The sequence below is a fragment of the Barbus barbus genome, assembly GCF_936440315.1.
Source record: "Barbus barbus genome assembly, chromosome: 5".
Taxonomy (NCBI): Eukaryota; Metazoa; Chordata; class Actinopteri; order Cypriniformes; family Cyprinidae; genus Barbus; species Barbus barbus.
Genome location: NC_136733.1, coordinates 41682420 through 41696918, shown reverse-complemented (window position 1 = coordinate 41696918; position 14499 = coordinate 41682420). Strand labels below are relative to the sequence as shown.

At 41.3% G+C, this 14499-nt stretch overlaps 1 protein-coding gene across 1 annotated transcript; it reads right to left on the bottom strand.

The window, feature by feature from the left end:
* Window positions 1-4882: 4882 nt before the first annotated feature.
* On the bottom strand, window positions 4883-6709 carry LOC306869534 (general transcription factor II-I repeat domain-containing protein 2-like; the record flags this gene model as incomplete). Its single annotated transcript, XM_079416287.1, has 1 exon — window positions 4883-6709. One exon carries the CDS (start codon window positions 6707-6709, stop codon window positions 4883-4885), a length of 1827 nt encoding a protein of 608 aa, XP_079272413.1.
* Between the last annotated feature and the right edge of the window lie 7790 nt (window positions 6710-14499).

Below are 14499 nucleotides of genomic sequence, written 5' to 3'. Positions count from 1 at the left end.
GCCTCCCATGGAGACAGCAGAGAGAGGACAAAGCTGTCATAATCTCATCTGTCTTGACTGTAGCAGAGGCCAAGTTCCCTTTCTACAGCCAACAGATCTATTTGTGTGGAGGAACTAGACAGTATGTAATGTGTGTGTGTGTGTGTGTGTGTGTGTGTGTGTGTGTGTGTATATATGGTATAGTTACTGAAACTATTCTTAGAATTTTTGGATTCTTTCATTTTCTTTGTATTCATTAGTGACCCTGGACCACAAAACCAGTCATAAGGGTCAATTTTTTGAAACAGAGTTTTATGCATCATCTGAAAGCTGAATAATCTTTTCATTGATGTAAGATTTGTTAGGATAGGACAATATTTGGCTGAGATACAACTATTTGAAAATCTGGAATCTGAGGGTGCAAAAAAAAAAAAAAATCTTAAGTATTGAGAAAATTGCCAAGTTGTCCAAATGAAGTTCTTAGCAATGCATACTACTAATCAAAAATGTTTTGATATATTTACGGTTTACTACTATTTAATTTACTAAATATCTTCATGGAACATGATCTTTACTTAATATCCTAATGATTTTTGTCATAAAGGACAAATGTATAATTTTGAGCCATACAATGTATTGTTGGCTATTGCTACAAATATACCTGTGTTACTCATGACTGCTTTTGTGCTCCAGGGACACATATAAAACATAGGTGGGGCAGACCTTTAACAAAACCATACAGATAGGATTAATCCCAGTGGTTAATTTGCAAAGTTATTTGAATAATATGCTAGAAAATTGATCATTTAAAAAAGTTATGAGGAAAAGTCTTCAGAGAAAAATTGAAATGCCTGGAGATGTTTCATATGGTCTGAGAACAGCATGAATGGAGGGAGCCAGTCCTGTGATTGGCAGACGCCTGCTGACCCTCATCACTGTCGTCCACGAGCTGCTCTGCCAATCCGTCATGATAGAGCTGCAGCGAGTCCTCATCGCTCGTGTTTACACAGTCTTGTTTTTGTCATCACTGTTAGATGACACACTGTCAGGATGTGCATGTCTGAAGACCTCACAACATGAGCTTTTTTCAGATGATACCTTGAAATAAGACATTGATAGTTGTTAATAATTGTGAATGCCAATGTCTGAAAACAGATTTTATTTTCTCTTTATCAGTTGATTTTAATGTCATGAAGAATCTGGATCCCTGATCACCAAACTTCATGTTATTTCAGGGGTTTCGTGGCTGTAAGTTGTAAGTCAGTTTGGATAAATGAGTGCTTACAAACATTATCTTTGCTTAGTTTAGTGTCTTTCTTGTCTTGATATAAAATTGAAATGGTGTATGAAAAGCTTTATTGGATTGCAGTTAGACTATCACACAATGTTTCTTCTTATAGTATCAATTTCGTTTTACAGTTATGTTAATTTTACCCTGTAAAAGTGAACTCACTTGCACCATTTTGAATGTGTAAAGGGAAAGAGTTTGTTGATCTGTCTAATGAACTTAAATCATTAGTTCACCCAAAAATGACAATTCTGTCATCATTTACTCACCATCAAGTTGTTCCAAACTTGTTTCTTTTGTTGAGCATAAAAGAAGATATTTTGAAAAATGTGGGAAACCTGACAGTTGATGGTAGCCATTGACCTCCATAATTCCAAAAAATACTATGGAAGTCAATGGCTACCATCAGCTGTTTGGCTACCAACTTTATTCAAAATTGTCTTTTATATTCAACAGAATAAAGAAAATCATACAGACAATGTTACGACCCTGCGTTTTACTTGCTCGCCTGCTGGCGGTGTTCTTCCAGGAGAGCGTGGGAGATTGCACACCCTTGTTACCTGTTCACCACTTAATTACAGCGAGGACAAAACATTGGCTTCCACCACTCCTCTTCACTTCGTCCAGGGGATCGACAGCCTCTGGAGAAGTCATTTGTTTTGGCGTACCTTTATTTGTTTACAGCCCATACCAACCATTTTTCTTCCCCATTTGGATTATGATTTTTCCCCTTTTGATTTTGAACCCTAGACTTCGTTATATTAAGTTATTTGTATTTTGAAGACTAATAAAATCTTGCAAGTCATTACTTAAGTGTACTTGTATACTTCGGTCGAAACGAGCTGGCCGTAACATAAATTGGGGGCTCGTCCGGGATCCTATGGGGGTAGGAAACGTTATTTTTTCAAAACGTTTATTTTCGCGCTTACACTGTGTTTTGACTTGTGGGAAGTCTTCGGAAGTTTTTGTGAATGAGCATAGGTTGCGTAATACGGTGACGTAGTTCCTTTTTGAAGCAGTGACTTATGGGAGTTGTATTTTGGGTAAATAGCGTCTCACGTGTGTTAGCTAAATTAGTAGTTTTGTTTGTGTTATTGTGCGTATATGCAAACAAAATGTCTTCGGTGCTCGAAGATTTCTTTGCGTGTCCATTAGAGGCTTTGCTTAAGAGTTGTACAAAAGAGCAGTTGGTGCAAATCGCCGAACGCTTCAGTGTCGATCTTACTTCTCAAGAGAAGAGGCTGAAGGAAACTATTGTGACTACTTTGAAGCGGTCACTTGTTGATAGAGGAGTTATAGAGGTAAGCACCGAGTTAATTACTCCCAGTGAATCGTTTGTGTCTACTCCTGCTGAGGTTTATAGTGAGAGTGAGACAAAATTTCCAGAATTGTCTTTGCAAGAGAAGCAATTGTGTTTAGATGCCGCGAAAATTCGTGCTGAACGTGACGATCGCGCTATGAAAGAGTGAGCGGTAGAAAGAGATTATCAGTTGGCTATGCGAAGAATGGAGCTTGAGTTGGAGAGGGAACGAGAAGAGAGAGCGTTTCAGATAAAAAAGTTGGAGTTGGAATTAGCAGCAAAGACAGCTGAAGTTTCACAAGCGAATGTGCCTCCTTTTTCACAACAGCATGCGAATGCAGGTGAACCTGTGTTTGATGTTCACAGAAATATGAGATTAGTTCCGCCATTTTCTGAAAAAGAAGTGGACAAATATTTCTATCACTTTGAGCGTGTTGCTTTATCCATGAAATGGCCGAAAAGCTTTTGGACCTTATTGTTACAGTGTGTGTTCACAGGTAAAGCTCAGGAAGTTTATTCTGCACTCTCATTGGAACAGAGTGGTGAGTATGATGTTGTAAAATCTGCTGTGTTACATGCATATGAACTCGTGCCTGAGGCATATCATCAAAAATTTAGGAGTTTGAGTAAAGCTGATGAATGTACTCATGTTGAATTTGCAAGAGAAAAAGAGAACTTATTTGATCGTTGGTGTACTTCAATGAAGGTTACAACTAAAGAGCAGTTAAGAGAATTAGTGCTCTTAGAGGAGTTTAAACATTGTGTTCCTCATGTTGTAGCTACGCATCTCACTGAACACAAGGTGAATACACTTTCTGAAGCTGCTATCATGGCTGATGAATTTGTGTTAACCCATCGTGGGTCATTCAGTTCAGTTGGTCTTAAAACCAATGATATGAGTAAGTCTAAGTTTTGCTTTCAACCTAAGACGAAGTCTCCTGTGATGAGTAGGAATATTAAGGCGACAGTTGCTGAACATTCTAGTAAACAGATACTCTCACGAGACATGGTTTGCTTTTATTGTAAAAAGCCTGGTCATAAAATATCTGACTGTCTTATTCTCAAGAAGAAAGCGAGATTGTCGAAACCTGTTGCTTTGGTTTCTACTTCACCATTCACTATTGACACTCGTGATGAGAAAGATCGTAATCTATCTAGGGCTAGTGATAAATCTGTTGATCAGTGTATAACTTCCTCCGTTGATTATACACCCTTTATCACTGAGGGAAAAGTGTCATTGCCTGGTTCAAACGAAACGGTGCCAGTACGTCTTCTTCGAGATACGGGAGCCGCGCAGTTGTTTCTTTTAGAAGGAATTTTGCCTTTAACTTCTGAAACCTTTATTGGAACTCATGTATTAGTGCGAGGTTTTGAGATGGGTTTGTTGAAGTGCCTTTGCATCGAATCCATCTTTCCTCTGCCATTGTATCTGGTGATGTAGTAGTTGGTGTTCGTTCTGCACTTCCAGTCCCTGGGATTACATTTATTCTGGGAAATGATTTAGCTGGTGGGAATGTTTGGGGACGGAGTGGTGTGGCAGCTCCGCCCATAATAGCATCAATACCTAGGAAATCTGATGTTGAAAGTTGTAGAGAATTTCCTTATTTGTTTCCAGCTTGTGCAGTTACTCGATCAATGGCTAAACCATTATCTGAAAATCAAGTTGAAGTTCCACTGCATGACACTTTCTTTTATATTGTTAATACAGGTGAGCCAGGATCTGATGTGTCTAAATGTCCTGAGCAAAGAGACTTGAAGTCCTGCTCTTCGTTGTCTTCTGACCAGAAAGATTCAACAGTGCTGCAAAGTGAACCTGCTGATACATCTGAGGTTCTGTCCACTCCTGAGAAAACCAATGTTGATCTCTGTAATGTTGATGACTGTCCTCTGACTTCTTTGTTACAGATCTCTCGAGAGGATTTAATTAGAGCTCAACAGAGCGATGACACTCTTAGACCTTTATTTTCTGCAGCAGGGTCTAAGACAAGGGTCTCAAACTCAAATTGGCTGGGGGCCATTGCTGTGACTGACATCTCATAGGAGGGCCGTTTTAACATTGAAGCACAAGAAGAAAGCACAAAAGTTCTGGAAATTTACTTTAATTGCTGAGATGTTAGCTCACATTTCTTTTAAATTACATTACTAACATATTTTTTTCATGCTTAACAAAAATATAAACAACAGTGTTAAAAATGTAAAATTATATAACAATGCACAGACAGTTGCCTACTTTATTTTAACTTAAGTAATTTATCAAAACTGTGCTGAACCATACACTGAACAACTGCGATCTCTGAATACATTTGCAAACTATTTTATTTCTTGCCAGACACTTGGCAGCGCTTCTGCTCAAACAACTGAGCCACGTTTGCCCTGATGGAGTTCACAGTTGAAACCCTGAGTACAGCTTCAAGATGAGCATCACTAAGCCTGGACCTGAACTGGCATTTATTGAAGTTCATAGTTGAGAAAAGTTTCTCACACAGGTATGTGCTTCCAAAAAGGCACATTAACCGACTGAACACTTTGGAAAGCTCTGGGAAGCATGGAGGTAATTCTCTCAGAAACTGTGCAGTCTTGTCTGCATTTCCTTGTGCCTCTCTGAATTTAGTTTTTAGCTCACTGTTGCACTGCAAGTCAATAAGTTCCATTTGCAACAAATTTGGGACACTCTCCACATCAGCTGAGAAGGGGTCTGCAAACAGCTGGAAAGTGTCACAGTGTGCCTTGAAGTCACCAAAACGCTGATCAAATTCCTGAAGTAGGTTTTCAACAGCAGAGGCATATTCATCACCATTGAATGCTATGCCCTCCTCCACAAGAGATCTGCATGTTGTGAAATGACTGAGATTTTTTGCAGAAAGCTGAGTTTTCCACAATCTCAATTTTGTGGAGAAGGCTTTCACACTTTCATACGCTGCTGTGATGAGATGACCAGGGCCCTGGAGCTTCAGGTTAAGGATGTTCAGCTCTTGTGTAATGTCCACTAGGAATGCAAGGTCCATGACCCATTTAGGATCATCAAATTCAGGAACATCCATTCTGCCATCTTCCATAAATCTCTTCAACTCTGTTCTTAACTCAAAAAATCTCTTCAAGACATTTCCCCTGCTGAGCCAGCGCACCTCAGTAAAGTAAAGTACATCACCATATGTTGCTTCAATTTCTTCTAAAAAGGCTCGAAACTGGCGGTGCTGTAAACTTCTTGACCTGATGTAATTGATGCATCTTAGGACAACAGACATGACGTGTTCATATTTTAAGCATTTGCTGCACAGTGCCTGCTGGTGTATAATGCAGTGCAGAACAACTGCTGGATCTGCATTTTCCTCTTCCAACTTTCTTTGTACCAGCGCTACCAGTCCATTTTTTTTACCTGTCATAGATGGGGCGCCATCGGTGGTAATGCCTACTAGTCTGCTCCACGGCAAACCAGCACGTTCAATCGCGTCGCACAGATGCTGAAATATATCTTTGGCCGTTGTACGGCCATGAATTGGACACAAACTCAGCAATTCTTCCGTCACCTCAAACTGGTCATTAATACCTCTGATGAAAATAGCTAGCTGAGCAGTGTCAGTTTTGTCTGTACTTTCGTCAAGCGCCACAGAGTACGCAGTGAAAACTCTAGCTTTCTCGCATAGCTGGTCATAGATGTCACTCGATAACTCGGTAATCCGCTCTGCCACTGTATTGGCCGATAGAGAGAGATTGTTGAACCTGTTCTTCTTTTCAGGACATAGAATATCAGCGACCTTCAACATGCAGTCCTTCATAAACTGCCCTTCAGTGAATGGCTTTCCTGCTTTAGCGATCATTTCACTCACTACATAACTCGCTTCAACGGCAGCATCAGCATCCTTTTTGGCTCTGTGGAAAAGGCTTTGCTGGGACTTTAGCTCTCTCTGCAACTGTGTGGCTCGTTTTTTTCTCTCGTCTTCCTGGTAATTGTCATACTGGTCTCCGTGTTTAGTCAAGTAATGACGCTTGAGATTGTATTCCTTCAGAACGGCAACTTTTTCTTTGCATATCAGACAGGTGGCGTTTCCATTAAACTCCACAAAAAAATACTGCAGTGTCCATCTTTCTTGAAACAGTCTATGTTCATCATCCACCTTCCTTTTCGGTTTGGAATTAGACATTTTTGTTCACAGCCAAACAAAAAATAAAATGCTAAAGCCCAGAAATCAGATAACGTCTTAGCAAGTCTGCCGGCATGCGCGGGTTTTTTGCGCTATCATCACTATTTTATTTTTTATTTTTTATTTAACCGTGTTTTAGTTTCTAGTACATATTGAATGGGTAGTTTAAATTGATATAAAACAGCTACAAATAATAATAATAATAATAATAATTTTAAAAATAATAATATTTTTGCGGGCGCGATTTGCGTTATATTTTTTATGTCAGTTGCGGGCCGGAGTGAGGGGGAGGGGGGGCCGTAAATGGCCCGCGGGCCGGCAGTTTGAGACCCCTGGTCTAAGAAGTGTTCTGATCCTCTGTCCTCCTCGTACTTTCTTGATGATGGTCTGCTTTGTCACTGCATAAAGATGTTTCTCTGGAACCTAAAACTCAGATTGTGCTTCCTTTTACAGTGAGAGACTCCTGTGTTGCATTTGGCTCATCAGGGGCTTGCTGGTCATACCGGAGTTCGTAAAACGTATGATCGTGTCTTGCGACAGTTCTATTGGCCTAAGGTAAAACGAGATGTGGCAAAACATATTCGATCTTGTCATACATGCCAGATCACAGGTAAGCCAAACCAAAAAGTGCCTGTTGCTCCATTGCAGCCTATTTCCATCGTTTCCACTCCTTTCGAGCATTTGATAGTTGACTGTGTTGGTCCTTTGCCCCGGTCTAAGACTGGTCACAAATACCTTTTAACTGTTATGTGCCAGACTACTTGTTATCCTGCTGCTTATCCGTTAAGGTCCATCACTACCAAATCTGTCTTGAAGGCCCTCACTAATTTCATGTCGACCTTTGGAATTCCCAAAGTTGGTCAGGGTTCGAACTTCATGTCAAAACAGTTCTCAAAAGCCCTGCGTCAACTTCGAGTAAACCACAATATTTCTAGTGCCTATCATCCGCAGAGTCAAGGAGTTCTTGAGAGGTTTCATCAAACCCTGAAGTCCCTTTTGCGGTCATATTGTGTGGAACTCGATGTGGATTGGGAAGAAGGTCTGCCGTGGATGTTATTAGCGATACGTGAGGTAACCCAAGAAAGCCTTGGGTTTAGCCCAAATGAATTAGTGTTCGGACATGTAGTGCGAGGACCTACGGCTGTGTTAGCTGAGGAGTGGCGAACGTCTAAATCTTTTCAGATTATGTGAGTGGATTCCGGCGTAGATTGTATGAGGCACGAGCTCTCGCTAAAAAGAAGTTGAGTAAGTCTCAAATAAAAATGCAACAACATTTTGACAGAAAAGCTAAGTTAAGACAGTTTCAGGTGGGTGATCAAGTACTGGCTTTGCTGCCTCTACCTGCCAACCCATTTCAGGCTAAATTTACAGGCCCCTACAGTGTAGTTAAACGTCTTTCGGATAATAATTATCTGTTGAATACTCCTGATCGGAGAAAAAAAGTACAAGTCTGTCACAGTAACCTGCTGAAATTGTATATAGCTCCTGTTCGTTCTGTTACTGTTAATGTGGTAACCTCTTGTGACTCTTTTTCAGAATCGTCTCCTCTCTTTTGCAGCACAAGTGGGGATTCTTTAGAGAATGCTGATGAGGATGAGAGTTTTCTTTCTCGGGAGAAAGTTGACGGGCGACTTAAAAACTCTGAGATTCTTCTTAACCTGTCCTCTCATCTTTCTTATTTGACAGAGAAAGAGAGGAGTGATGTCACTGAGTTGGTGATGTCATTTCCCTCTCTTTTCCTTGACGTTCCTGGTCGCACTTCTGTCATAGAACATGATATCGACGTAGGAACCTCATGTCCAGTTAAACTTACTTACTTTACTTTACTTTTGTCATTTAGCAGACGCTTTTGTCCAAAGCGACTTACAAATAAGAAAAAGTAACTAAAACTAAAAAGTTACAACTCTATAAATACTATCTACCCACATATTTAAGAAAATAAAGAAATTAAATCAAATTAACACATGCATATAACAACAACATTTCAATGAAAAAATTAAATAAAAAGCTACTACTATCCCTTGCCGGTGTCCCTGCCCGGTGGAGTCGCACGGTAGAGTCGATGGTCTTTACACTCTTTACTTTTTTACTTTTGTCATTTAGCAGACGCTTTTGTCCAAAGCGACTTACAAATAAGAAAAAGTAACTAAAACTAAAAAGTTACAACTCTATAAATACTATCTACCCACATATTTAAGAAAATAAAGAAATTAAATCAAATTAACACATGCATATAACAACAACATTTCAATGAAAAAATTAAATAAAAAGCTACTACTATCCCTTGCCGGTGTCCCTGCCCGGTGGAGTCGCACGGTAGAGTCGATGGTCTTTACACTCTTTGGTCTTCACACTAAGAGGGCTTCACACGACGACTGCCGCGACCGCTGCCGCGGTATAATAACCTTTATTATACCAATCCAACAAATGATCATTTCAATTCAGCTGGACCCACTTTCCTGTTTATCAACTACAAATGGCCAAGCAAGTGCACACACTGACAAGATACACGATACAGTACGAGACCAAACGCGATTTCAGCAACTCTCATCCTAGTAAACAAAATAAGCGTTTCCTAGCAACGGCAAATGCGCTAAACACTGAGACAAGTAAATACACTTACGAGCTGATTTTAAACTTCCGCTGATAGACTGCTTCTCTTAAAGACCACTTCCATTACACTGCCTTCTGCTGGCGCTTGAACCCACTTTCCTGTTTATCAACTACAAATGGCCAAGCAAGTGCACACACTGACAAGATACACGATACAGTACGAGACCAAACGCGATTTCAGCAACTCTCATCCTAGTAAACAAAATAAGCGTTTCCTAGCAACGGCAAATGCGCTAAACACTGAGACAAGTAAATACACTTACGAGCTGATTTTAAACTTCCGCTGATAGACTGCTTCTCTTAAAGACCACTTCCATTACACTGCCTTCTGCTGGCGCTTGAACCCACTTTCCTGTTTATCAACTACAAATGGCCAAGCAAGTGCACACACTGACAAGATACACGATACAGTAAACAGAACGCTTATCGAGTAAATCCTTTTAAAAGAGATTTGTTGAAACAAGAGGTGAACTATTTGCTTGCTCATAATCTGGCTGAATCTAGTTTCAGTTCATGGAGTTCTCCTTGTGTTTTAGTAAATAAACCTGATGGCTCATATCGATTCTGCACAGATTATCGAAAACTTAACTCTGTGACAAAAACGGACTGTTTCCCTTTACCTCGAGTTGATGACTGCGTCGATCATGTTGGCTCTGCCCGTTACGTCAGTAAATTCGACCTCTTAAAGGGGTATTGGCAGGTGCCTTTGACTAGTCGTGCGAAGGAGTTGTCTGCCTTCGTTACGCCTGATGCCTTCCTGCAGTATACGGTAATGCCTTTCGGAGTTCGAAATGCACCTGCGACTTTCCAGCGACTCGTAAACCGTATACTGTATGGAATGTCAGGATGTGAGGCATATCTTGATGACGTCGTGCTGTATAGTTCCTCCTGGTCTGAGCATCTTAACCAGATTAAAGAACTTTAGTGTAGTGTAGTCTCACCTCTTACCGATTTATTGAGTCCGAAAATGGCTTTTTGGTGGTCTGAGACATGTCAGCAGGCTTTTGAAAATTGTAAGGCTTTGCTGGCATGTGCCCCTGTTTTGACAGCTCCGAATTTTGAAAAGTCTTTTAGTCTTGCAATTGATGCGAGTGCTTGCGGTGCGGGCACTGTTCTCTTGCAGGAGGATTCGAACCAGGTTCAACATCTTTTCTAAGAAATTTAACCGACATCAACAGGTATATTCCACCATTGAGAAAGAAGCTCTTGCCCTAGTGTTGGCCGTACAACATTTTGAGATATATCTAGGGTCAATTGCTGCACCGATTATCATTTATACGGATCATAATCCTTTGGTCTTCTTGAATCGGATGAGGAATCGAAATCAGCGACTTATGCGATGGAGTCTCATTTTACAACCTTTCCATCTTGAGATTAAACATATTCAAGGAAAAGATAACGTTATAGCTGACACACTTTCTAGAGCATAACAACATTTCTGCGTTGTCCGTTCCTTTTTCTTTGCCTCTCTAGGGCCCAGAGGTGTTGAAGAATAAAGAGAAGACGACGTTCCTTTGGACCACAAGAACTTTTATTGTGTTCGTTCTGGTTAGTGTTTAATTGTCTTTTCTTTGTTTGTTTTTTTTAGATTCGTTACCGAATCTTTTTTTGAGGAGGGAGGTGTTACGACCCTGCGTTTTACTTGCTCGCCTGCTGGCGGTGTTCTTCCAGGAGAGCGTGGGAGATTGCACACCCTTGTTACCTGTTCACCACTTAATTACAGCGAGGACAAAACATTGGCTTCCACCACTCCTCTTCACTTTGTCCAGGGGATCGACAGCCTCTGGAGAAGTCATTTGTTTTGGCGTACCTTTATTTGTTTACAGCCCATACCAACCATTTTTCCTCCCCATTTGGATTATGATTTTTCCCCTTTTTATTTTGAACCCTAGACTTCGTTATATTAAGTTATTTGTATTTTGAATACTAATAAAATCTTGCAAGTCATTACTTAAGTGTACTTGTATACTTCGGTCGAAACGAGCTGGCCGTAACAACAACTTGAGAGTGCGTAAATGACAAAATGTTTATTTTTGGGAAACTATCCCTTTAATAGCAGTTGATAAATAGGTAACATTTAAGTCACAATGTAACAGATGTAGTGACATCTTTTCTTCTGTATTGTGACGTATATTCGAGTGTAACAAATGATCAAAAACAAAAAGTGTCTTGCGGATCGGACTAGCCATAGGGAACACTTGGACCGTTCCCGGTGGGTTGGTGGACATGTGGGCTAATTGTTCTAACCAGATGTAAAGAGAAAAGGTCCTCGGGCCAGTTCATTTATGCCAGATCCTGGTAAAGGCTCTATCACTGTGTTCACTGCAGCGCAGCATTGGAAAATTATATAATTATAAACAGTACTCATTTTTTGGACAGCATCATGGCAGCACTGTTTCGCAAACACCATTCATGTTTTTACTAAAAAGCACTCACAGTTTTTTGGTGATGGTAAGATCCTCTGGAATTCTGGAACAATGCCTTATGGGTGCATTAATCAGAACTTCTTGGTAGACTTGATCCCTGTTATGTTTGGAGAAAATTTCATAAGACATATTTCATAAGCAGAATCTCAAAGCAACAGTCAAGCATGGTGGTGGTTAGGATTGTGTTTGATATATTGATATGACGATATATCATCACAAATATCAATGCAGCTGCTTCTGTACTGATTTAGCAGCATGTAGTGGACAACACGTCATTTGAATAAATAGCATATATACTGCAAGGTTAAATCCAACCTGTGAGTGAACATATTTGGGATCGCCAGATATCAAGACATGCCAGAGCTTTGCACTTTATGAAAATATTCTGCCCTGCACTTTTAAAAATAAAGGTTCTTTATTGGCATCAAAGGATAATCAGATTATTAAAATTATTATTTAAAAAAATAAGAACGGTTCACGTAAAGGTTCTATAAGGAACCCAGAATGAATCACTGTGAAAACCCCCTTTGGAGCCTTTATTTTTAGAAGTAATAGTGTATTATATTTTATATTAGTGTATTATACTTAATTTCACCAACCTGGCAACCGCTCTCTCTCCACTGTGAAAAAAGCTTTGGTGTTCTGAAAACACTGGCAAGCTTGGAGTTAAGCAATCTCCAGTGTGCTATTTTGCTCAAAGAAAAGCGTAATACGTGTTCATTCCCAGGGCCGCTTGTGCATTTTCTGCTACTAAATCTGCCAGCAAACCGTCTCTGTGATGAACTGCAATCAATCCAAATGTTTGTGATTGCGGCTCTTGAATGAATGCAGAGGGCTTGGCGAAGTAAACGCTTCTTTTTGTTTTATAGAACAACATGATAATCTGGAAATGTCTGAATGGAAGCTATTATTCATCTTTTGAGAGAAGCATCTTGTTTTTCATCACATTTCATAAATGGCGAGAGTGTTCATTTGTATATAATAACTAACCAGAGGATTGTAAAGTTGATTTCTTGATTTTATTACACTACACTAAGTGCATTAAAATATCTAGACTTAGAAGATATGTGAAGCAAATAATGTAGAATATTGTACATATTGTTTACATAACATAAACCTAGTTATTGTAATTACTATAACATGCAGGACAGGACCATAAAATTAAGTGCCACCAACCCAACCTCAGTTTATTGTCAACTAGTTCACTGGTTACACTTTACTTCGGTAGTCCACTTTAGACATTATAATAACTATAAATAACTTTGCAGTTACATGTCAACTACACTCTTAAATATTAAATATAAAGGTGCTTCACGATGCCATAGAATAACCTTTTTTGTCTAAATGGTTCCATAAAGAACCTTTAACATCTGAAGAACCTTTTTGTTTCACAAAAGGTCCTTTGTGGCGAAAGAAGGTTCTTTAGATTATAAAAAGGTAAGAAAGAGATGGTTCCCTTCCAGGAACTCAAGCTGCGTCGAAGCGCTAGGGGAATGCCCACAGCGTGACCGCGCTCTGAACCAGAGTGTAACCTGTCCAATGGAAGGGCGAGACGTCATAGGCGGGTGACGTCACTGACCGGAAAGCATATAAGCACGTGAGGTGGAGCCGGCGTTTGCTTTTCATCATTCAGCAACCGCCTCTCTGTCTGTGTGTACTGTCTTTGCATGTTGTCTTTGCATGTCTTATTTAGTGTTGTACGTGCTAAAAAGATCTCAAAACATCATGTCAAAGAGTGCTAGTAAAATAAAGCACTTGGGCGAGAGCAGACCACATTTCAGACCATGTGTTCCCCCGTGCAGACGCTACATCACGCCGGGGGATACTCACGAGCTGTGTGTGGTCTGCTTGGGAGCGAGTCATGCTGATCGGCTCTCGAGGGAGCCGGCTGCCCGCATTGCAAGCTTCTTTCTCTGCATGCACTCCGCTCCCGGAAGGCGCTCTTTCGCAAGGGAGCCTTCGCCAGCGTTCCCCGCGGTGCTGGTCCCGCTTCCGCCGAGGCGGAGCGGCGACTGCACTCGTGGGGTTCGCAGCTGGATCTGTTAGTGGGAGGTGAGACGGGCCAGTCCCTATCTCCTTCCCCGCCTATAAGACCCAGAGGCCGTTCTCCGGTGTCGGAAGCCCGTTCTGCGGTTTCTTCCCCACCGGGGCGCGGCTCGACACTTCTCCTCTCTTCCTCCGAGGAGGTTGAGTTGGAGAGCGTCGACGAGGTTTCGCACCCTCTGCCACCCCAGTATGAGGAGCTAGTGGAGGTTATAACTCGTGCAGCAGCCAAATTAAATATCAGCAGCCCCACTGAGAAGGCGGTCGTACCGCAGCCTGGCAAATTAGATGAGAGATTTCTGCGTGTTAGGCCGTCACCTCCACGTCGGAGCCTGCCGTTTTTCCCCGATCTCCACACCGAGGTGTCGAGATCGTGGGATAAACCATTCTCATCCCGTCTCTTCATCCCCGCCTCGGGTAATTACGGTAATGTGGCGGGGGTGGTTGAGCACGGCTATAGAGCGATGCCCCGAGTGGAACAGACGCTTGCAAGCTATCTGGCCCCTCGCTCGGCATCGTCTCTAAAGGCTCCTTCCTTGCCTTCCAAGCCGTTGCGTACAACTTCAGCGTTGGTGGGCAAGGGGTACGCGGCTGCGGGTCAGGCTGGTGCGTGTCTGCACACTATGGCGGTGTTACAGGCGTACCAGGCCGACCTGCTAAAAGAGCTAGACGAGGGAGAGGGGTTCGGGCCCGAAGATATGTCCTGTT